Below are 25420 nucleotides of genomic sequence, written 5' to 3'. Positions count from 1 at the left end.
AATTATACTGCCTATTGCCTCTTCTTCCTTTCGTTATTCTGTCATCAATTATGCTGTCCACAAGGGATTCTATCACATGAGGGTCTGTTAGCAAGAGCTCAAATACATGTAGCAGCTGTCTATTTGCAAATACAGAATGCCATGAACACATGGTACAGAAGGATGCTTACTTTTATATGCTTGTATCTTCTCATTTACATTAGATTATCCATTATCCTTTTCCCTTTCAAATGCTCCATATATAGTAATTAGCTTTATTTTTCTTTTCTACTAAACTCCACTGCAATAGAAATAACTAAAATGTTAAAAATATCTCAGATAGCCAAATCATCACAGCACAAAAAACAGCTCAAGCTTTCAGTAGCAGTAGAGATAATATTAATCATAATAGCAGCAGAATGAGCAAGTGTTTAGCTGTTACTACATTCCAGGCACTTCCCTGGCAACTTTATGGATAGTTCCTCATTTATTATTCATAATTACCACATGACATGGTAGATGTCATTATCTATGCTCTTTATAAGGTTCCTAGGTGGCATACTTGTGGTTTAAACCCAAATCTGCCTGACTCTGCCTCCCTCCAACTTTACACTGAGAATGAGGGAGAAGAGAAAGGTGGGATGAAAGGCAGGGGGAAAAGTGGACAGAGAGAAGAGAGAGGAATAATGGAGCAGAACATCTTCAATTCTTTTTTATTTTAATTTTTATCTTACATTTACAAATTATAGTTGTATTTACTTATGGGATACAAAGTGATGTTATGATTTTTGAATACAATGTGGAAAGATTAAGCTAATTAATGTCTCTATCACCTCAAATATTTGCGATTTCTTGGTGATGAGAACATTAGAAGAAATTTACTCTCAGTGATACTATAATGTACAGAACTCAATGATTAGCTATATTCACTATGCTGTGCAACTGATCTCAAAAAAAAAAAAAATTAAACTTATTCCTCCTGAGACTTTGTACCCTTCAACTATTACTTCCCTACTCCTTTCATTCCCCAGCCTGTGTAGCCACCATTCTACCCCTTGCTTCTATGAGTTCAATTGTTTCAGGCTCCACATATAAGTGAGAACATGTGGTATTTGTCTTTCTGTGTTTGGCTAATTTCACTTAGCATAATGGTCTTCAATTCCATTCATGCTGTCACAAAGGACAGAATTTCTTCTTTCTTTATATATACTGTATTTTCTTTGTAATTCATTAAACAAATGTCTATTGAGCACCTAGTACTGGCTGCGCATACCATCTACTTGTAACACAAGTTTTTTGCCTTAGAGAGGCATGTTTGGCTTAGAGAAGTACAATCTCCAGCCAACAAGCAGTCTCCACCTTAAGGACAATAATCAATATGTGCCAAAGTGCTGAGAGCACAGGGAGAGGGTGGGGCTCTGTCGAGGGAACTGGGGGAGGTTTCCCAGATAAGGTGCCTTTGAGCAGGAACGTAAGCAAAGCGTGAGTGTTCTCAAGCTGACTGAGGGTGGAAAATTATAGGAGGCGGAGGTCACAGCAGGGTGACATAGCAGGGTGTCAGATAGAGGGTGCCCGGGGGAATGAGTGCTTCAGCAGCTGCAGAGGAGGATACATGTGAAAGATTTTGAGAGGTAAGAGCAGAAAGGCAGGTAGTCTGACAGCACATTGGGATGGACATTAGGAGAGGTGGTAAGGAGGGCAGAGGAGGGGGCAGGTGAGGAAATATGAGACATGGGTCTGCCAGTGCAAGTGACTTCATGTAGCATGGTATTTGAGGTTTTCATAAGTCGTTGAATCACGTGCAATGTTTTGTTCAGTGCTTTTTGTTCTGACTGTGGATTATGCTAATTTTGATGGAAAGAAGAGAAATACATACAAAGGTAAGGTGGACCTAAATCAGAGCTTTGGGGTCTAGGAAATGAAAGTATAGCAGGCCGGGCACGGTGGCTCATGCCTGTAATCCCAGCACTTTGTGAGACCGAGGCAGGCGGATCACGAGGTAAGGAGATCGAGACGATCCTGGCTAACACGGTGAAACCCCAGCTCTACTAAAAATACAAAAAATAAGCCGGGCATGGTGGTGGGCGCCTGTAGTCCCAGTTACTCAGGAGGCTGAGGCAGGAGAATGGCTTGAACCCAGGAGGCGGAGCTTGCAGTGACCCGAGATCATCGTGCCAGTGCACTCCAGCCTGGACTACAGAGCAAGACTCTGTCTTAAAAACAAAAAATCAAACAAACAGAAAAAGAAAGTATAGCCTGAGAAAGCTAGGAGCTTGGGTAGAGAGGGAGCAAAAGCATTTCTGAACTGGAGACAGATATTGAAATACAAGGCAGGTGGCATAGAGACAAGTGGGCTACTCAATTGTACACCAGGCATCCCTGGGGCTGGGTATCAGGCAAAAGATCAAAGGATGAGATGAGAAGACAAAATGATGCCATCATTATTTCTGTCTTTAAAATTAATCATATGGGCCAGGCGCAGTGGCCCACACTTGTAATCCCAGCACTTTGGGAGACTGAGGAGGGCCAATCACTTGAGGTTAGGAGTTTGAGACCAGCCTGGCCAACATGGTGAAACACTGTCCCTACTAAAAATACAAAAATTAGCCGGGCATGGTGGGTTGTGCCTGTGTTCCCAGCTACTCGGGAGGCTGAGGCAGAAGAATTGCTTGAACCCAGGAGACAGAGGTTACAGTAAGTCGAGATCCCACCACTGTACTCCAGCCTGGGTGACAGAGCAAGACTCCGTCTCAAAAAAAAAAAAAACAAAAAAAGAAAACAAAACAAAAACAAAAAAAGAAAAGAAAAGAAAAGAAAAAGAAAAACCAAAAACTAAAACTAAAAACAAAACGATGAAATGCTTCAAGTGGGAACAAAAAGCACATTTGAACTGACAATGTATCAATCACCACAACACAGTCTGAGAAAATATTTTGATGGCCAACCATAATAAAATATTATTGGGACTTGGGATGCTATTACATTGTTCCTTGGATTAATAATCTTCTTTTGTGTAGAAAGGTGTGTCTTGTCAGTCAAATTTTTCTTGATCTGCCTGCTTAAGGGTAAAACAGACCACAACATACGTCTTTAAACTGTCAGATCTGGACTCTTCCTGTAATCTCTCCCCATAGATAAGAAATGGGATTTCATAAAAGGGAAAGAACCCTTTGTATCCTAAATTTGTCAAGAAATTCTTATCAAGAATATACCTCTACCATAGTGCTTATAATATAGCAGCAAAAAAAAAAAAAAAAAAAAAAAAAAAAAAAAAAAAAAAACAAAACAAACAAACAAAAAACAAAACAAAAAAAAAAACACAAGTTTTTGTTTGTTGTTCTCTGGGACAAAGTTTCTAGTGGAATAATAGAGTCAAAAGATACTGCTTATGACAACTTATAATTAGACGTTGTGCAGTCATCATTAAATCAACAGAGCAAGTTTTTACTTCAAGGTTGCCATCTCCTACTTCTCTGTTGCTATAGATTATCATTTCCAGTGCATACTCTTCAAATGGGAAAGCAGTGGCCAGGAACAATGGGGTAGAGATAAAGCTGGCAATGCAGGTTTCCAGGCAGCCCTCCAGGAGTGCAGTAAAATCCCCAAGGCCACGATAAAGTTCAGTGTGGAGAGTCCAGACTTGGGTGTCATACAGACCTGGGGTCCAGTTTCAGTATTTTATCTTAATAATTCTAAGACATAATATGCACAAAGCACTTGGCCCAATGCCTGGCACACAGTAGACACTCAATGAATAGAAGCTGTTATTGCCACAAAATTATTTTTTGAAGCATGAAAAGGAAAAGCCAGAGTCCAAGTATGGCAGAGCTCCTCACTTCAAAGGCATAAGCATTCCTTTCAAATGTAAATCCCTCTGCCAACTTCTTATGAATATTTAGGGTCTAAGACTTATCTAAAACGATCACTAGTACAATAAGGTAGTATTTTATATGTCATTTTCCAGGACTGCTCCCTTTTTCCTTATTATTATTTATATGATAATATAAAATGTAAGAGATTAATAAATAGAAACTATAGATTTTTGGTCTTACCATTTTTGTCTGCTCTCCTCAGTATCTACAAAGGAAAAGGAAAAATTTTATCACCATTTTAAATAAATATTGCAGTGAACATCACACTTACACAAATTATTCATAATTAAATAAAATACATTCTAATTTTAAGTAAAGGTTTCCCAATTGAGATCTTTCTTTATAATATCTAAAACTTGAAAAAGACCCAAATGTCCATGGATAGACAAACCATGAATGGACAAACCAACTGTGGTACAGCCATACAATAGAATACGACTGAGCAATAAAAATGAATGGGCTATTGATACACACAACAACTTGGATAGAACCAAAAAATAATTAGGCTGAGTAGAAAACCTAGATGCAAAACAATACCTACTTATAATTCAATTTATATAAAATTCTTAAAAATGCAAACTAGGGACAGAAAGCAGATTAAGGTTCCTAGGAACGGGCAGGGCAGGGAATGGTGGATTACAAGAGGATGTGAGAAAACTTTTGCAGGTGATAGAGATAGTTATTATCTTGAATGTGGTAATGGTTTCATATATGTTAAAACTCATCAAGTTTACACTTTACATATGTGCACATTAATGTAAGTCACTCATACCTCAATAAAACTGGGATTCAACAAAACATAAAAGAAAAATAACACATCATGGGTAAAGAGTAACCCACATGTCTATGCTATATCTACTTTATTTATACTTTATTAATCATATTATCTTGGATGTATTTTAAATTGTCTTGATGTATAAGAACTATTTGGCCACCGGTATCCATTACTCTTTAGTAATGATTTCTAATGTTCTTCTGGAAAGCCAACCTTTCCTATGTGCTTGGCCTAGGTGCTCCAGTGCTGGGCAGGGCACTTATGTCTGACAAACATGGTGTCATATTCCTCTGGTCATGGGACTGCTCAGGCATGAGCATATTAGGGCCAGTGAATGATAGGCCATGGTTTTGCTTGAGTGTTTAGGAGAGAGACATATTCTACCTTCTGCTGACTTTGAACCTGGGAACATATAGGCAACGCACTGCTGTCATTCATTTTGTTATTGGATACATTGTAAGTTGAATTGTGTCCTCCAAAGCCAAATGTTGAAATCCTAATGCTAAGTATCCGTTAATGTAATAGGGTTTGGGAGGAAAAGCCCTTGATAAAATCCAACATTCCTTCATGATAAAAACTTTGAACAAACTAGGCATGGAAGGAACATACCTTAAAATAATAAGAGCCATCTATGCCAAACCCACAGCCAACATCATACTGAACAGGCAAAAGCTGGAAGCATCCCCTTGAATGCTAGAACTAGAACTGGAACTGGAACAAGACAAGGACGCCCACTCTCACCACTCCTATTCAACATAGTACTGGAAGTCCTTGCCAGAGCAATCAGGCAAGAGAAAGAAATAAAAGGCATCCAAATAGCAAAATAAGAAGCCAAATGATCTCTCTTCACTGATGGTAGAATCCTATACCTAGAAAACTCAAAGACTCCACCAAAAGTCTCCTGGGACTGATAAATGACTTCAATAAAGTTTCAGAGTACAAAATAAAGGTACAAAAATCAGTAGCATTTCTATGCAGCAATAACATTCAAGCTGAGAGCCAAATCCAGAATGCAATCCCACTTACAATAGCTACACAAAAAATAAAATACCTAGGGATATATTTAACCAAAGAAGTGAAAGACTTCCACAAGGAGAACTACAAAATACTGCTGAAAGAAATCATAGATGACAGAAACAAATGGAAAAACATTCCATGCTCATGAATTGGAAGAATCAATATTGTTAAAATGGCCATACTACCCAAAGCAATGTACACATTCAATATTATTCCTATCAAACTACCAATGTCATTTTTTACAGAATTAGGAAAAACTATTCTAAAATTCACATGGAATGAAAACAGAGCCTGAATAGCCAAAGCAATTCTAAACAAAAAGAACAAAGCTGGAGGCATCACATCACCTGACTTCAAATTATACAATAAGGCGGCAGTAGACAAAGCAGCATGGTACTGGTACAAAAAACAGATACAACAATGAAACAGAATACAGAACCCAGCAATAAAGCTGTACACTTACAGTCATCTGATCTTCAACAAAATCAACAAAAATAAATAATGGGGAAAGGATTCTCTATTCAATAAATGGTGCTGGGATAGCTAGTAGGTCATATGCAAAAGAATGAAACTGAAGCACTATCTAATACTATACACGAAAATTAACTCAAGATGGATTAAAAATTTAGATATAAGACCTCACAATATAAAAATCCTGTGAGAAAACCTAGAAAATATCATTGTTTACATTGAGAAAAAAATTCGCCTTGAGAAAAAATTTATGACTAAGTTCTCAAAAGCAATTGCAACAAAAACAAAAATTGACAAGTGGGACCTAATTAAACTAAAGAGCTAGAGCACAGGAAAATAAACTATCAATAGAGTAAACAGAGAATCTAAAGAATGGGAGAAAATATTCACCAACTATGCATTCAACATAGTACTAATATACAGAATCTGTAAAAATCTTATTTCAAAAAACAAAAAAGAATCCCATTAAGAAGTGGGCAAAAGACATGAACAGACACTTCTCAAAAGAAGACATACAAGTGGCTAAAAAATGTATGAAAAAACGCTCAACATCACTAATCATCAGAGAAATGCAAATCAAAACCACAATATGCTATCATCTCACAGCAGTCAAAATGGCTATTATCAGAAAGTCAAAAAAACACAACCAGATGCTGGAGCTGCTGCAGAGAAAAGGGAATGCTTATACACAGTTGATGGGGATGTAAATTAGTTTAGCCTGTGGAAAGCAGTTTGGAGATTTCTCAGAGAACTTAAAACAGAACTACCATTTGACTCTGCAATCCCATTACTGGGTATATATCCAAGAGTAAACAAATCATTGTCCCAAAAAGACACATGGCATTTGTATGTTCATTGCAGCATTATTCACAATAGCAAAAATGCTAAATCAACGTAAGTGCCCATCAGTGGTCAACTGGATAAAGAAAATGTGGTACATATACATCATGGAATAGCACACAGCCATAAAAAAAAGTACAAGATCATGTCCTTTGCAGCGACATGGATGCAACTGGAGGCCATTATCCTGAGTGAATTAATGCAGAAGCAGCAAACCAAACACTGCATAGTCTTACTTATAAGTGGGAGCTAAACACTGGGTACACATGAACATAAAGATGGCAGCAACACACACTGGGGACAAGGGTTGAAAAACTAACTGTTGAGTATTATGCTCACTGCCTGAGTGATGGAATCATTTGTACCCCAAATCTCACCATCATGCAATATACCCATGTAACAAATCTGCAGATATTCCCCCTGAATCTAAAATAAAACTTTAAGTTATAAAAAGAAAAGAAATAGGGTTAAGATAAAATATAACTGGATTGGGTGGTCCCTAAGTCCAATGACTGGGGATCTTACAAGGAGAGAAATTCAGAGTTGCAGAGATAGAGGACAGAGACCATGTGATCAAAGAGACAGGTATTGGTTTGGTGCAGCTGAAAGCCAAGGATGCCAAAGTACTGACAGGTGCCATCAGAAGCAAGAGAGGAAGCATGATACAGCTCCCCCTCTGGAGCCTTCCCAGGGAGCATTATCCTGCTAGCAGCTTGATTTCGCCCTTCTCACCTCCAGAACCGTGGAGAGTACATTCTATTGTGGTAGTTTGTTACAACAGCCATAGAAAATTAATACAATACATAACCTGGAAAGAACCAACACCCAGGAAAGTAGTGTTCAGAGACTTAGAGAAAATGGGTCCAGATGGCACTCCCTGAGTCTCTGATTAAGTAACCTTGATGAAATGATCTCCGCTTTTTCATTACAGGAGCCAATACATTTTTTTAACAATCTCAAAACAGTTTGCATTATTTTTTCTGCTAGCTGCAATGAAGTTAGCCCTGATAGGTATGCTAATAGAAAATAATCTGGGTAACATACTACAGCGCTATGTTATATAGAGTACCAAAGAGGATGCCCCACTAGCACACTGCAAAGACAAACTTTAATTACTTGGAAGGGGCCCTTAAGGATGATTTTTTTCCCTAAGTAACTTGTAGTTATAGTTAAATAACCAGAGCTATTCTTATATTTAGATTGTCACTTCTTGCTGGCCAGCTTGAAACATGAGCAATCATTTTTATTCCCAAGTTGTCTGTTTTACTGCTTTCTACTATAAAAACATTATCTTCCTTTCATTCTGCCGACTTCACGGAAATGAGGTATAGATAAATCTAATCATTGCCACAATGTGTTTTAAGATACTAGTATTACTATTAAAGATCTCACCCATGAAACTTTTCCAGCAACAGGTAGGTATCATCACCTAGACTTGCATGCAGAAGAAGACGGTCCTCCTTTTTTACTAAATTGATGTAATTACTGCAGGACAACTGCTTTCAATTGTAAGAGCTATGCTTAAAGCAAAATGAGACCCAGATTCTTTTTCCTCCATACAGTTAATTGCTAGAGGGGATTTTGAGGATTCATTCCCTGATCACAACTAGCTTCTTCCTGTCTTCTGCAACCATGGAGCCCCAGCTGAGAGTCAGGGAGACATAAAACACATCCTATTTCTTACTTTTGATTCATTCTAAGATTCTATTTCAAGCTGTATTTTGTCCTCAGGAATTCAAAGTAACTAGAATAGGATAATCACACACCACAGAGTTGGACCCAGGACTTCTGTTCATTTCATTTCATAAAGAACAATCTCAACTAGCATTTAGCCTCTGAAAGATGAAATAAAAACAGCAGTTTTTGTTATTAAGACAGTTCTTGTAATTAAATATGAACAGAACTGTCTCTGCTGCAGATTTTGCCTCTGATCCCACAGACTAATGAAAAATATACTGCGGATGAGAATCAAGTTCATTATGTTATGGTACCAGAATAATCTGTGTCAGCTGATCTTAAGGTTGCTACCACTGGATGGATGGTAAATAAATTTAAATATTATGGTCAGGCTTAAAATTTGAGGACAAGTAATACTGTGTTTTTGCTACAATTTAAAGATTATCAGATAGATTCCTTTACTTCAAAAATATTCTTTGATGGCCTCAAGTAAAATTCCTTATTCATCACTTTGTTATTGAAGGCAGGTGTTAAAATGTAAATGTTGTCTTTGAAACATTAAAAAATGGACACAATCATCACTTACTGAACTAATATTTCTAAGTGCCTCCTACCAGGAATCAGGTTAAGATCTGATAATGAGGTGAAATAGTCCCTTGGTAGATTCCTGAGAAACTGGAATATAAGGCAGGGACTCAGGACTAATCCAGAACATGGAATCCCACCACACAGGGTTGGCAGGAGTCTCTCCCACTAGAACGCATGGGGTCACCCAGGTGTCTCAATCATTAAACTACCTGGGGTCAGATGGGAGTCTCTCCCATTACCAGGGTGGGTGGACCCGGACTTCGAGCAGGTAGTTTTACTACCAGGCCACTGGTTGCCCTGAAACTGGATATGGGGAAGCAGGTACTGAAAGATGGATGGAGAGAAGGAATCAGCACAGATATTTTCATCTTCTCAATTTTGCCTACAGTAGGCCCAGTGTGGGAAAACAATTTTTAATGTATGATAACAGTAAGACTGTTTTTAAATAATTATTTTATTATTTTTTTAAGTTCCAGGGTGTGTACATGTGCAGGATGTTCAGGGTTGTTACACAGGTGAACGTGTGCCATGGTGGTCTGCTGTACCTATCAACCCATCACCTAGGTATTAAGCTCAGCATGCATTAAGTTTTTTTCCTAATTTCTGCTGGTTCCTATAACTAGAAGAGTGACATTTGTCTTGCCAATGAGAGTAGACAATGATGGCATTAACTGCCCTTCTCTGAACTGGACAATCTCATTCAAATGAGCAAGTGTGTATGTGTGTGTGTGTGATGAGGTGAGATGGGAGGTATGAGGCTATCACAGAGTTCAGTCACAGAACCATTGCATCTGGAAGACTCGTTCTGTTTCAACAGTCCTCTATACATCTCACACATCATACAAACGAGCATATATGGGGCTTCAGAATTAAGTATCGTTGTGAAGAGAAACTATTTTTTGTTTTCACCAAGTTCCTGACCATCTATGCACTGTATCTTGCATTCAGAGTGTACAAGAGTGTGCGTGCTTAGACGAAGGAAGGAAGGGAAGACAAGTAGCCTTCACAATCTTCCACCCTCCTTCCCACTTCAGCAGTGAAATGGGGGACAGTCACTTCCCTTCCAGTTAAAAATAAAAGGAAAACTGATGGGAAGGGAAAGTGGCATTGGGTGGGTGAAGTTACAACTAATTTCATTTGGGAATTGATCTTGCTTTTGGGGATGAGTTGAAGGTTTGTTTTTCTCCCTTTGCACAGTAGCGGAGTTGATTAATGTAATGACTCAAAAGAGGAGACACATGCTACGTGGACTAGTATTCCAAACTAGAGTTCCTCTTCTGTTAGCTGGATTGCAGCAACCTGGGAAATGATAGTTCATTGGTGTAAAAGGAAAAGCAATAGTCATCCCCCGGTCCTCTGTGTTGCCAGGACCCAGTTGAGTCCCTCTCCTGTGGCTGGCAGGCATGCTGTGTGCAAATGCTCACTCCAGCCTCAATGCACTGGCATACCTCGGCACCAGTGCTAGGTTTTCTAAGCCTCCTGTCAGTATTCAAGAGTATTTATGATGAACCGATACTTAATTCTGTCATATTCTAGCAAGACAATTCTATAAATTAGATTCATGAAGAAATAGTCCCTGCATCAGTTTGTGAATTTAGCTACTGTTACTGTCATTTAATGCACTCAGTGTGGAACACTGAAATAACCATAATACTTCAAATTTATGCAACACTTTTTGCTTTGTTTCCATTTTCCGAACTATGAGCTCTTATTTCATACTCACAACAGCCTAAGAAAATGTCATAGCCATTACTATTGCTGATTTGGAGAGGATACGGAAGGAAAAGCCAACAGTTGTGGCAAATCTATCTCTGATTTTCTTGTTAAAATCTGTCTCTAGTTTCTAACCAGCTGGTCATGTGTATCATGTCATTAATAGTATTCTCAGTAGCGGTTTAAATCATTTCTTAAATGATTGATTATTCCAGTGACATTGCAATAAAAAGCACTGCAAATCAAAGTTTTCCTCAAATTTGGAAATTATCTGTGTGATACAGAAGACACACAGATAATTACCTGTTCCAATTTGGAACAGGCAATATCTATCACTTATTTATTATAATATGAAGAGAATTTTAAAAGTAATCTTTCTTGATAGTGCCACTAGAATATATTAAATCTAATAAAATAAAGTGATGCATGTATATTTCACATTTTATTTTGCTAAAAGTGGTATGATCCAGAAATGAATAATTCGCAAATCCCTAAGTAACAAATCATTTTTTGCATCACATATTTCACCAGTGTTAGATTTTTCACAAAATAACTCAAAGAAAAGTGTAAACAAAATCTTTTCCATTCGAGACAAAATCCAATAGCAGATATTTTTGTAGACTCCAGCATTTTACTGACAAACAAGCATGTCAACACCTCTCACAGGGAATCGGTTTCATATTTTTATTTTTAAATCTCTGAAATATAAAAGGCAAGAGCACCCTACTCATAGACTATAAGTTCCTTTAGTACAGAGACCTGATGCTATTTGTTTACAGACTTGGAAACAATCATGCATGCATAATAAAAAATGAAATTTTAATTTTCTCTTCGAAAACATTGCAGTTGAATACTTAAGCAATGACTGGTGTATGAGTCAGGAGGATGACTTTCCATATGTATAGTTTTAATCCATTCATCTCCACAGTATCACCAGGGTTTGTTAACTGCTTTTTAAAAAGCATGAGGAAGCACTTGATCTCAATGGGGGACAGAGTGAAGAACAGGTCAGAATGAATGGAGGCCCCACCTGTCCCCTTTGAATCAACTCCACGACCCCTTAATTGTCAGCCTCATAACTGACATGATTTCCGGGGCCCTGACTTTTCAGGCATGTTGTGGTGCCCTTCTCTTCTCCCAGCTTACATCCTCAAGGGTTTTATGGCTCTGAACAGCAAACTTGAATAAGATCAGCCTGTTAAGCCATGAGCACTAATAACACCATCTGATTGACCCAAGCCAGGCAGAGATAAATGCTCATGAAGGATAAGGTACTTAACTATTTGATTGGGTGGCTGAATAGGAATGACCACACCTGAAATTTGGTGGGAAGGCGATGACCAGCTCAGAATGCCTGGATCTCCAATTGGAGCCACCAGGTGATAAGGGGTGAAGGCTGCCAGTACACACAGTTGAACCTCACTTCTATCATTTGCCTTACAACAATTTGAATTATTGTTAAGAGCTTCTTTCTCTAGAATTAAAAAGAATTCTAGCCAATCCATTCAAAATAAACTTGGGAGAGCGCCTCACATCCTCCTATCCTCTTTATCTCTACCTCGCCATTATGACACTAATAATTTTATTTCCTCATATTTTCATCTCTCCACAAACAAATGTTATCTGGCTTCTGGCCCATCTCCCACTCATTTTGATTTTAATAAGAAAGGATAACTCAGAGAAGGGTAGAGGACAGAGCACATAGCACTCCTCCATGTCCTTTGACATTTTCTATCATGCCTAAACAAGAAGCAGCCAGAATTGTCCCCACTGAGCTAGGCACGACCTCCGGCGACAGCATGACAACTGAGGGCCTGGGAGAGCCCAGAGCCTGGCAAGTAGCTGAGAGAAACCCCAAAGCAGAGAAAAGAGATGGGCACAGAGGGAAAAATACAGAGAAAAGAAACAGCAGGAAGGAGAGGAAAACAAAATTGAAAAATAAGTAACAAATAAAAGTACTGTAAAGATAGAAGCCACACCATGCAGGAAAAAAAAAAAAAAAAAAACAGCACAGAAGGAAAATAAAGGATGTGATCAGATCAGAGTAATGAAAGCAGGCAGTCGATACCGAAGTGAGAAATAGGACCAAAGGGAAAACAGTCAAAAGCTAGAATTGATGGAGATGACAATAGTAATTAGAACTTAGAGAGGAACAGAGAAGGAGAATATCAGGGAAGAAAAAGGGAAAATAGAAGAGGTGGCAGCGACAAAAAGAATCATTATGAAAATCATCTTTCCCACCGCTGTAGAAAGAAAAACAAATATGTTCTAAGTAATTGTTTTCCAAGGGGGTATGGGGGAGGATGACGAGAGCATCTCAATCTCTACTGCTTCCCTCGCTGGGTTGCTTGAGAGCATCCAGGAGGGTGGAGGCTGCAAATAGGGCGCATTAGAGATGAGTTGGGACACTGTCCCCACCTCACCCCCTACACCTTGTGCCTCTTTAAAATGTCCTATGCACTCAAATGTCTGTTGTATTTGCAATAGTGTCTCTACGAAACCCAGCCTGTTGGAAAATCTAACTTTTGTAATTTTCTTAAGGGTGTTAAGCCACAAGCTGCTGGTCTGGGACAGCCCTAGCTGCAAGTTAAGGGACAGTCGTTCCTCCTGCATTTGCATCGGTGGTTTTCTGGAGGGAAAGGAGGTAGTTCGCGCCTGTGTTCTGGAGACAAAGCATTGGCTGGTCAGCACCTGAGCCGAACCCCTTCCTTTCGGGGAAAAGAAAGATGTTGGGAAGCAACCGCCCAGCTCCCGCTGTCTGTACTTACGTCGAGGAAGATCGACATGCCCTTGGACAGGTGCAGAGCAGAGCTGAGCTCCTCCGAGGAGTTGTTGGAGGACGGCGATGTCTCCTGGGAATCCTCCATCCTCGGGAGCCCTGACCGCCGCAGGCGGAGTGGGGCTAGGCGGACGCACCGACTCTGGCAAGGGCGCGGCCGCAGCTGCTGCTTCGCCGCCGCCCGGCTCGGGATCCTGGTGGATGTTCGCTCCCGCGCGCGCCTCCCTCCGCGCTCCCTGCGCTCGATGTCCCCCCTCCCTCCTCCGGCCTGCTCTCCCACGCGCTCCAACTCTCGCCTCCCCCTTCCCTCGGCTGACGGCGTCTGGATCCGTGTCATCCCCGCACTTAGCAACGCGCGGAGGGGAGCGGGCTCTGCCCCCGGCAGGGCCATCGACCACGGCTGGAGATAACCTGGGGGCCTCTGCCCGCCCCACGAGGGCCCCAAGTGCAGGGATGGAGGAGGGCGTCGGGACAGACAGAATGGACGAATGGCAAGGCGTTTATCCTGAGCAGCCGAAGAGCAAAGTAAGGACGCCCCCAGCCTCCCCCTAGAGTGGATGCCATAAGTAGGGAGGAAGTCAGAGAGGTTCTACCTACTTTAAGTTCCAGTGGCCTGTCTGCCTGACCCGCCCCCGAAGGCGGGGGCGGAGTTCATGGATACCAGCAAGTCAGGAGCAGCTGGTTTGGTGTAGAGATTAAGCCATTCGGTGTTATCTTGCGCTGTAGGGACTTAATCTGTAAGCCTCACTTTTCCTCATCAGTAAAATGGTCACGCTGGTCTCACCCCAGAGGGTTCTGAGGCTTACCTGTGGCGGTGCTATGAACTCTACCTAGAGTAAGCTTCCTTAAAACGTTTGCTATGGGGCAAGGATTGTTAGGTGATGTTCAAACATGAAGTTTTCCAAAGTCACAATAAAGACGAAGTCCTTATCTGTGTTCAAACATTTAAACCAGGGTAATTATTCAGTATTTGAGGGCTTCTGCGAAGGCTGTAAAAATAGGAAGTTGACCACACCTTTCATCAGGAGAGAGATCCAGTTTATTGGGCATCTAAAATGTGTATGTGTCGGTTACAAACTTGAGCTGTCTGGGAGCAAGATAAGGCAAAAAAAGAAGGAATCTTTTCTAAACAAGACTCTACCTCTACCAGTGAGGATCTAGATCTCCATTTTGTGGCCTTCGGAGAAAAGTAAACACGTTCTTTCTATAAGACAGGCCCACACACAACCAAAATGCTGATCAACATGTGAGTGTCTTAAAGGCATGTAAAACGTGCTAGGGGTTTCTTAGGAGAGGCAGGTTACACTCTGGCTGTCCGGACCAATAAAAGCTTGATAAAAGAAGCGGTATATGAAACGGACCTTACAAATCACCGTACTTGATAGAAATAGAAGGAAAACACTTCCAGGCAGAAGGAAGAGCCTAAGCAAAGCATGGAACCAGGAAAGCACATGGAAGCTGGAAGTAGTCCACTGGGGATTCCTGTAAACATACAGAATCCCAGATCCTACCTGGGCTTTCCAAATCCCAATACTAAAGTACTGTCTAGTCCAGGAATCCAAGTCCCCCTCACCCTAATGATTCATACACAGTTGCTCTGTAGTAGGGTCAGGACTAGGGTGTGGCAAGTGAGGCCCCTTGAGCACAGAATCTAAGGAGACACTTGCTCTCAATCCCTATCCTGTGCTTGCATGATCCTGAGAGTGACTTTCTTCAGTTTTGCACCCTAGGTGTCTCATTCACTTCACCCAAGTCCCACTGCTGCTTTGTAGATGGGTGCTTACAAGAAAATAAATCCAGTTGTTCTCAACGCTGCCTGTACATTGGAATCACCTGGGGTGTGTGGTAACTTTAAAATGTGTCCACAAATTCATTGACATTCTTCCTATAGAGAAGTGGGTCCCCTACTCTTGGATCTGAAAGACAGTGACTGCTACAATGGTGGAACAGAAGTGATGCTATGTGCTTTCCGAGGGTAGGTGCATAAAAGCTTTTGCAATTCCGCTTTTTACAGTGGATTTGCTCCTGGATTCTTGAACTTCCGTATGGGAAGTTTTTCTACCTTAAGCCACCATGCTTTGAGGAAGCCCAAGCTATATGGAAAGGCATATGTAAACACCTGGCTTACAGGTCTAGCTAAGCAGAGCCTTTGCATTATCCCAGCCTGAGCAGCAGCAATGTCAGTGAGGAAGCCTGCAAATGACTCCAGCCCCCAGCTCTTGCAGACATCCCTAGCTGCGTGAGTTGTCCCAGCCAAAACCCTGGATATCATGGAGTAAAGGCACACTACCTTTTTGACAGTGCTGTGCCCTGTCAAAACAGTTGGCCCACAGAATTGGGAGCATAATATAATGTATACTGTTTCGTACAAATAAGTGTTGGGGTGGCTGGACTTGTAACAATAGATAACCAAAATAAGGAGCTAACCCTCCCTGCACAAACACACACACACACAAACCAAAGTGATGCCTATGCTTCATCCTCAAATTCACTTTCAATTAGCATGTGGTGGACCCAGTGGATTGTTTGAAGATTTCTATGTGATTCTGATGTGCAGCAAGGATGAAGAATCACCAAACTTAACTGTGCTGTACATACAGTACAGGAAAAAAGTGGAATAAAATCTCAGAAAATAGGCAGAGGCTACAGGATGAAAATCTGTGAAGCCCAGGGACAGAACTCTGGACTTAATTAGGTAGAGACTTAGAGACATTAAACTTAATCAGGGGTGAGATATTGATTGGAGCTGTGCTTTAGGAATATTCCATCTGGCATCTTTATGTGCATTTTCCTCATTAACTGCAAATTTCCTTACCTGAATTGTGAGAATAGACCCTTTCTTTGACAACTGTTCATCAAAATAAATACAAAATCATTTAAAAAAAACATACTGGTCAACTCATCAAATGGACACAGGCCATTCAAATCACTGAAGGAGAGAAACCACAAGAAGGAGGGGGGCTGTCAACTATGAACATCAAGTTACTGAATTTATCAAAATAGCATGTTGTTTATTCCTGCCATCAGATGAAGAATTGGATAGGTTTTTCTGCAACAAGTGCAGTTTAAGTCCAACCCCTCTAACCCAAGTTGTGAGGGTCCCTCAGGCCTCAAATTCAACCACACAAGTGGTAATATTTTTATGCCAATCCCATGGTAACGAGAACAGGTAATAAAGGAGACTTTCTCTGATTATAAATGAAGAACAGGAGAATAATCAGCAGTCATCAAACCAGGAAGCTGTTTGTAACACTTTAGTAAAAACATAACTTTTCCCCTTACTGACAATGAATGACATTTTCTGTACCTGTGGCTTTCCTTATTTCTTCTAATGGTCTATCAAGAAGAAACATAAATTATTAAGCAATCAACTGGTCATTATTTATCTTTATGATTCCTGTGTGAACACAGGAATACATTCTGCTATAGCTGACTTCTCTTTTTAATGGAAATGTAATGTTCACAGAGACTCTAGTAGAAAAAATGGCAATTAGATTCACATTCACAGACAAATTCAATAGGCGCTATGAAGTGGCAACCAAATATATTTTTATAGCTTTCTTTTTATCTAGATGGCATGCATTTTTGAAAGCAGTTTTCACACATTTTCATGAAACGCACATGCTGCACTGCTGTGCACACTATCAGTCACAAACAGCAGACAACCGACTTGAGGCAGGAAATGCAACTTCTTTGTGGCAAGGGCCTAAAAAAAAATAGAAATGTAATTCCAGGTTCCAGTTCTCAGGCTTTCTATGATAAGACTTTGACACGAAGATATTTCTAGCAATTTAGATAATGATAACTGTGTGGGAATATATTGTATTTCAATCTATCTCTGCCTCGTAGAAGAACTATTATCTAAACCATTTCAGACAGCTGGGAATCTACCTTATTTATATCTTAAATTCTAGGGAAGGTTATCCTTCCCTTTTGACTAATGACTCAGAATCCTTTCAGTCAGGTTAGTGGACATTTCTGTTGCCTTGGCAGCTTAGGATCAAAATCCCCTTCCTCTTTAAGTGCCTATCCCCACGGTGTGGGTCCTGATTGGGGGCAGAACTCACGTCTTCTGAAGGGAAGGAGGAAGATCCTCTCCCTCTTCCCTGGTAGCCGGAGCACAGGCTGAGAGCTAGGCTCAGCTGAAAGGACTTCACATGTGTGTTTAAATCTGAATCAAAGGACATGCAGGGAAGTTTATCAATGGCAGTAGACACTCACAGTGTAGTATTGAGTGTGGCCACAGTGCCAGGGGAGCCCTGAAGATGAATTAATCAAATGGATAATGGCACCCTGTGATTTCAGCAGCCCTGTCCTCCAATCTTGATCTACAGGCTTTCTGCCAACTTCTTGAGAGACCTAGTATCCTTCCAAAACTTTCTTTTCTGTTTTACCTTAGTCAAAGTTAGTTTTTTATGTTTGGACTCTGACAGATAAATTCAATCTAAATTTTTAGTGTTAAAGAAGGCCATAGTTAAATCATTGGAAATAACTGGTTAAAAAATTTAATTCTCTTCAGACATTTATTGATTGCTTGCTTGCGTCAATCCAGGCAACTGATGGGCAAAATGGGGAAATGATGAAAAGGACTGGCCTTGCCTTTGCAGAACATACGCAACTTAAGGAAACCCTATTTTAATAGATAATTTTAATACAGTGGGACAAGAGTAACACCAGATGTTTGCAGTGAAGGCTGAGGCAGAACAGAGAAAGAGACTTCGCCCCATGAGTGCCTATTCTGTGTGACCGTTTTATCTAACTGAAGAGGGCAAAATTAGGACTCAGGAATAGTAAGTGCCATGAGCCAAAATTATTAACTAATAATGGTGATTTTCCTATGAACTATTTTACCCTGAGATACATTTTTCTGTTATGCCACTGTGTGTTACTGGCTTACTCAACTTAGAGCTCTTCCATCTTGAAAAGAAAAAAAGAAATCCTCAGTGCCTAGTATCCTCCCTTAACCCTATGTGTTGTTACAGTTAGTGTTCCCTGTCTTTATCTTTCTCACAAGCAAAATTTCTCATCTGTAAAAACAAGAATGAGGTATTGTGTGCAAAGAGCTTAGTAAACAGTAGGCAGAGAGAAGGAATTCAACAGTTAGTCACTGTTTTCCCTACCAGCACCACTGCTTTGCAACCACGTTGTTAAGAACAGAGAGACTTCACATAAGGTACCCAGTAGGGTATGGTATCTGGAACATGCGGGTCTGGTAAGCAGTGGCGTTAACTATGACCAAGACATTGCTATCTATAGCCCTGGACACTACAGATTTTTCCCTCCTTCTTGAAATTCTTGCGTTTTCTTTCTGATCATGTTCCTCCTACTCTACTTAGTCTTCATGGAGTCTCCTAATTCTTCTAGCCTTCTAGATGTTACATTTTCTAAATTGTACCCTTGCTTCATCTGTTCCCTTCCCATTCTTGCTGTCTTTCTTTCCTCCATACACTGATATTACCCAAGCCCATAATTTTTCATCTGTAGGCTGATGACTATGTAGAATCATATTTCAGTCTGACTGCTATACATCTTCTTATGAATGTTTCTTAGGCATTTTGAACTGAGCATGTCTAAAAAGGAAATCATCATTTTTTCCTAATTATTTTATGCTCCATCACTTGTTGAATAACATCAACCTTCACCAATTCATCCAAAAGAGAAACCCCAAAATAATCTTGGACTCCTTCTCTCACTGTCCTTCACCCGACCTCTATCCCATCCTCATGTCTCTCTAATCAGTTACAAGGGATATCTTTGGAATCACTCCTCTCCTCTCCATCTCTTTCGCCACTATGATACCAAAAAACTGTCATCTCTCACCAGGAGTATTGCCCAGCTGCCTGTCTGATTTATCTGTCTCCAATCTGGCTTCCTTCTCATCTGTACTTGATCCTTTCCACAGAGTGAGGCTTCTAAAATGCACATCTAAGCATAGCACACACCTGCTTAAAATCCTTCGGAGGCTCACTGGAGCCTTTAAAATAAAATCACCTTTTCTGTGTCATCTCTTGCCTTTCTCTCTCTGCCTCCTTCCCAGCCTCAACATTCTGGCCACACAGAATTACTGGAGTGGCATGGAGTGGTTGAGCAGGCAAATTATGATATTCAAAAGACTGGTGCTCAAAGCCTAGCCTAGCTTCTTCTTATATTTGGATAATACTAAGGCATGTTATTTAGCCTCTGTTTTTCTCAACTCTCAAATAGAAATAAGAATGGTACCCGCTGCACAGGGTTTAGATGAGAATTCAGTTAAATAATGTATGCAAGACACTTAGCACAGAACCCTGCATAAAAATAATGGCAGAAAATAAGTGTCTATTTATCATTACTTGTAGATCCCTGGATGTGCACTGCTCTCCCATGCTCCTGGTCCATTGCCCTTGGCATTATCTGCCTAGAATATATGTGTTTCTTAATCATGTGGCCCATCATTTAGTTGGCTTTTTAAGAATCAGCTCAGACATCTTTTCCTCTGCAGAAGAGCCTCCTCCCTGCTCCAACCCCACCAATCCCCCGGGCTGGAATGGTTTCTCCTCTTCCTTGTTTCCATAGCACTCTCTGCATACCCCTTTCATGTCCCTTATCACATTTTTCAAAATGATTTTTTAGTATCTTCTCTGCCTGCCTGTCTGAACTCTGAGATGCTTCAGAGTAGGAACTCTATTTTTCATCTGTATCTTGTGCCTGGTATATTGCTACACATATGGTAGGCACTCAATAAATGTGGAATGAATGAACAAAGGAAGGAAAGGTGAAATAAATCTTATACTGAACATAGGCATCACAGTAAGAAATTGAATGATGTTAGCTTCTTCCTTGTCATAACGTCCAGTGACATGAATTGATGATTAAAAAGATACAGAGACAAAGCAGAAAGGCCTCAAAATCTGGTGAAAGATTTATAAGCATCAGCTTCTAGAGGTGGGCAGAGCTGAGAGCTGGGTCGCCAAGTGGCAGATTAAGGATGTACTTAGGGAAACAAAGTGCAGGAACCCCTGCCTCCCCCAAAAAGAAAGGTTAGACTTTGACGAATTAAGCTACCATTTCACAGTCAGAAAATGCAGAAAACAGCTATTACAATTTTGCATCTACTTTTTTTTTTTTTTTTAAATTAAGGATTGTAGGGAGATGTAGGGAGATGGAACAGAGAATCTGGCAGCTCTGTATAGAGGCCCTAAGGGTTTTGCCCAGGTCGTAACAAAAACACCTAACTTATTTCAGACTTGGCCTATTCACACTAATGTGGACATTTAGGAATCTCACAGTAAAATTCCTAAGGATGTGTTACTAAACCCTGGGGAATCATTAGGAGGAAATGCAGTAGGGGCAGAATTGGGGAGCCACATCCAGCTTTGCCATGCCAGCCACTGAGCCATGGGCAAGTCACTTAGCCTGTCCAAGTCCTAATTTTATTTCTAAAGATCAGATAAGACTTCATAAGACTTTGTGGGATTCATGAGAATGGGTGAAGATTTCACTGTGAATACTCTATGGGCAGCCCCTGACACAATTTTGTTCATTGTGTCCCAGCTTTCAGTGAATACTGGTTGAATAAATCAGCAATTCATGCACAGTAGGATCATCATTATGTGTACAGTATCATGAACTTTATTAACCTCAAAGAGACGTAAAGAGAGGCAGGTGCATGATACTGTGAATGCCGTAATGTGCCCACTCTTCACGTTGGCAGGCATTGTGGTAGTCATGACTTTCTTCATATGCCTGCAATTATTGAGAGGGTAAAACCACCCAGTTTCACCCTGGTTTCCATTTTCTGCTCTTGGTTGCTCCTTTATATATGCAAAGGGGCTTCTGTAATGCGTTTGATATTTCCCTTAAAAAGTGCAAATTAGCTTCTAATTAGGGAAATACATATAAAACAGATGGACCACTTAACAATTTCTCTAAACAGAACCCCTGAAAGCTAAAATATGTTACTTAGCTTATGAGTGAGCCAAGGTTATTTGAAAAAATTTTAAAGTGATTTTTAAACTAGATTTATTAAGCTGCTTTTCACTCCACGAGTTGGAAATCATATTCTTCTATTCATGCAGCTATTTTTCTAGTAGACATTTCAGAACCAACAACATAAACCTGTTATAATATTTTTTAAGAACAAAACTAGTCCTTTTGGATCATAGTTGACCCTTGAGGTGAGTAGATTCAATCCTTTGTAGGTACTATATAAAATACAGAATTTTATTTACATCTTTGCAACTGTTTTCCAAAGAATTTATTTTACAAAAGCAATTTACAGACTGAATTACACTTGGCAAAATTCTCAGAGCTTAACAACAGCAGTGACTTCCTCCTTCCAATTTCCTTCCTAGCTTTAAATTTGTCTGTTGGAGAAAAAGAAAAAAGAAAGAAAGGAGAAAGTTTTGGCTTAAAAGGATTAACACTTTAAAAATTAACAATACCAATCATTTCAAAAATAAAAGAAAATTTCTTTTTTTTTTTTTTTTTTTTTTGAGACGGAGTCTCGCTCGGCCCCCCGGGCTGGAGTGCAGTGGCCGGATCTCAGCTCACTGCAAGCTCCGCCTCCCGGGTTTACGCCATTCTCCTGCCTCAGCCTCCCGAGTAGCTGGGACTACAGGCGCCCGCCACCTCGCCCGGCTAGATTTTTGTATTTTTTTAGTAGAGACGGGGTTTCACCATGTTAGCCAGGATGGTCTCGATCTCCTGACCTCGTGATCCGCCCGTCTCGGCCTCCCAAAGTGCTGGGATTACAGGCTTGAGCCACCGCGCCCGGCCAAAATAAAAGAAAATTTCTAAGTAATCATGAAGTTCTGCCCTACTAGCCTTAATTGATACTTAATGTCTAAGAAGTTAGACTTTTAAAATTCTTTTAAGTGAACTGCCCATCTTCCAGTTGGCAAACTTGCTTTAGGTTTAAAAGGATTCTCTAACATCACTGGATTCTCTTTGACTGTTGCTACTAGAAGACATTGTATTAATCAGCTCAGGCTGCCATAACAAAATACCACAGACTAGGGGACGGAAACAACAGAAATTAACTCTCTCACAGTTCTGGAGGCTGTGAAGTCCTAGATCAAGGTGTCAGCTGATTTGGTTCCTGGCAGGGGCCCTCTTCCTCTCTTGTAAACAGTTACCTTCTTGCTATACCTTTACATGACCTTTTCTATATGTGTGTGTGGAGAGACAGCTTTTGTGTCTCTTCCTTTTCTTGTTAGGATATCCGCCTTATTGGATTAAACCTCCACCCTTGCAACCTCATTTTAACAAATGAATTTGGGCAGGCGCCGTGGCTCAAGCCTGTAATCCCAGCACTTTGGGAGGCCGAGACGGGCGGATCACGAGGTCAGGAGATCGAGACCATCCTGGCTAACCCAGTGAAACCCCGTCTCTACTAAAAAAATACAAAAAACTAGCCTGGCGAGGTGGCGGGCGCCTGTAGTCCCAGCTACTCGGGAGGCTGAGGCAGGAGAATGGCGTAAACCCGGGAGGCGGAGCTTGCAGTGAGCCGAGATCCGGCCACTGCACTCCAGCCTGGGCGACAGAGCGAGACTCCGTCTCAAAAAAAAAAAAAAAAAAAAAAAAAAAAAAAAAAAAAAAATGAATTTGGGTGGTGGGGTGGCGAAAAATCCAGTCCATAACAGTCATCATTATAATGTGAAATTCTGAGAGAGAGAGAATTAGGTCTTGCACAGGCTCTTTTACTTCTGAACTGTGAGTCCTTAGGTCAATCATTTATCCTATCTGTGCCTCATTTCTTAATCTGTAAAAATGGCGATAATAGCACTTACTTCATGGACAGTTGTGAGGATTAAATGAAATATCTCACTTCTGGCTCAAAATGATTGTTCAGTAAAGTTCATTATCATTAATTTATGTAATAAGCAATTTCATAAATCTCTTTGTAATGCCTTGTGAATATGAGCAAGAGAACAGGACACACTTTGATGAACACTTTCATCTTTTTATTTTTAAAGAAGAGTAAGAATCACCTTTGATTTCCTTCAACTCTCACAAATCTGGTCATCCACAAGGTCTTGTGAATTTGAACAGATAAATAGTTCTGAAATGCACAGCCCTCTACCTGCCTGAATTTCTGCCCTACTTCACCTCTCTGAGTACCTCAACTCCAGAGGTATAGCCTCCTCCTGAAATACCTGACCTCTCATAGTTCCTTTCCCTACTAATGTCACAGTCAGAGCAACAATCTTGAACATACCATCTCATTTTTTACTCTGTTCATAAATGTTCAGTGGCCACCACTGACCTTGAGACTGAGTCCAAATATCCATTGTGTTGCTCTCAAGACTGTGCAAAATCTGATTGTATTTCTCCCCATGAGCCCACTTTCCAGACACAGGCTCATACATGCCTATGCACACACATGTGCACATATACTTACCTTCACATGCACACATGCACACACACACAAGACTTTGGGAAGAAAGATCTCCAAAATACAAAACATTAGTGGCCATTTTATCTGGATGAAAGTGTTTAAAGTGACTTTTGACCTTCTTTCTAAATATTTTTCATGTTTAAAAATTAGAACAAATGATTGCATACATTTTATAATCAGAAATATTGCAGTTATTTATATTTTTAAGCATTTCACATTAAGAGAGATATTCATATTATGATACCATAGCACTTGTCATAAATAAGAAGAGAATAATTTTCATTTTGGGTCTGCTTTCCTCTAATAGATCCACTGTGACTCTAACCTCAAAAGATTTGGTATGTATATCAATACCCCATAACATTACTTATGATTTTATTATCACACATGAATTAATTTCATTCGCTCTGAAGCAGCAAGGCTGAAGGATGGATACATCAGAAATGCATTATTCAAGGATTGCTATAGATGTGTCCCCATAATACCTTTCTAGCCATTTGTTTGGACTGTGTTCCAAACTGGGCACCAGTGGATTTGTTTCACTCCAACCCCATCTTTTCCCTTCCCCACACCTTTGCTCATGCCATCTTCTCTCCAGTATATCCAACTCTCTACTCTCCCCTACCCCATATCTGCACTTGGGGAACTTGACGTCTTCCTCCAAGTCCCAGCTCACATGTTATCTCTTCTGCAACACCTCTCCTCCCCAAATTAATAAGACCATTTTGCAATTTACTATGATTCTATAAATTCAGATTCCTTTTATAACATCTTGATAGAATTCATAATATTAAATATTATCAAGAATCCCAAAGAAAAAAAATTAATTTGCTTACATAAAGCATGAATAACTAGATTTGCAGTTCTAAATGAACAGATTTATCATTTTATGTGACAGGAACAAATCATGCTTGAAAATAATACTCAGTTGCAAAATGAGACAGCGATACAGTACAAATATATTCTAAAGCACTGAAGCTGAATAAATGAAATGACATGGTGGTTTTGAAGACTCTTACACTCTGAAGCTGGCTCTGGCTTCATAATGTGATTAGTTCCAAAGCACAGAGACTATAGTAAACTCCATTGTACTTCTTCCAGGGGTAGGACCACTTCCACCCAATGCAGACTGAGAGGAAGTGAGAAGTAGTTTAGAGGGGCTGGAGTTAAGAACCAGATCTGCCCACTGGGAGTGGAGGCCAGCAGATAGAACCTGGGATCCAGGAAGGAGGCAGCAGCTATATCTAAATAGACTAATATGAGGCAGGGTTGGGGTGGGAGAGCACTGGTTTCCAACACACCGGTTCAGTAAAGCCCCGGGGAATCTAGGAAGA

The 25420-nt window shown here is 40.3% G+C and overlaps 2 protein-coding genes across 3 annotated transcripts in view; one reads left to right on the top strand and one right to left on the bottom strand.

Annotated features, from left to right (window-relative positions):
• Positions 1 to 13975, bottom strand: part of NECAB1 (N-terminal EF-hand calcium binding protein 1) — a 182044-nt gene extending 168069 nt beyond the window's left edge. For both annotated transcript variants that reach the window (XM_010353848.2, XM_030937753.1), the window contains exons 1-2: positions 13701 to 13975; positions 4032 to 4056 (exon numbers count right to left, since the gene is read on the bottom strand). In XM_010353848.2, coding sequence (XP_010352150.1) covers positions 4032 to 4056; positions 13701 to 13799 — 124 coding nt within the window. In that variant the 5' untranslated portion in view covers positions 13800 to 13975. The remainder of the gene's footprint in view (positions 1 to 4031; positions 4057 to 13700) is intronic.
• LOC115899604 (uncharacterized protein DKFZp434B061-like) overlaps positions 13913 to 25420 on the top strand; it is a 73555-nt gene continuing 62047 nt past the window's right edge. The window contains exon 1 of the mRNA XM_030937497.1: positions 13913 to 14236. Within this exon, the coding sequence (XP_030793357.1) occupies positions 13913 to 14236 (324 nt within the window). The remainder of the gene's footprint in view (positions 14237 to 25420) is intronic.

Source organism: Rhinopithecus roxellana, chromosome 9, assembly GCF_007565055.1.
Source record: "Rhinopithecus roxellana isolate Shanxi Qingling chromosome 9, ASM756505v1, whole genome shotgun sequence".
Taxonomy (NCBI): domain Eukaryota; kingdom Metazoa; phylum Chordata; class Mammalia; order Primates; family Cercopithecidae; genus Rhinopithecus; species Rhinopithecus roxellana.
This window is presented reverse-complemented; position numbering and strand designations above follow the sequence as displayed.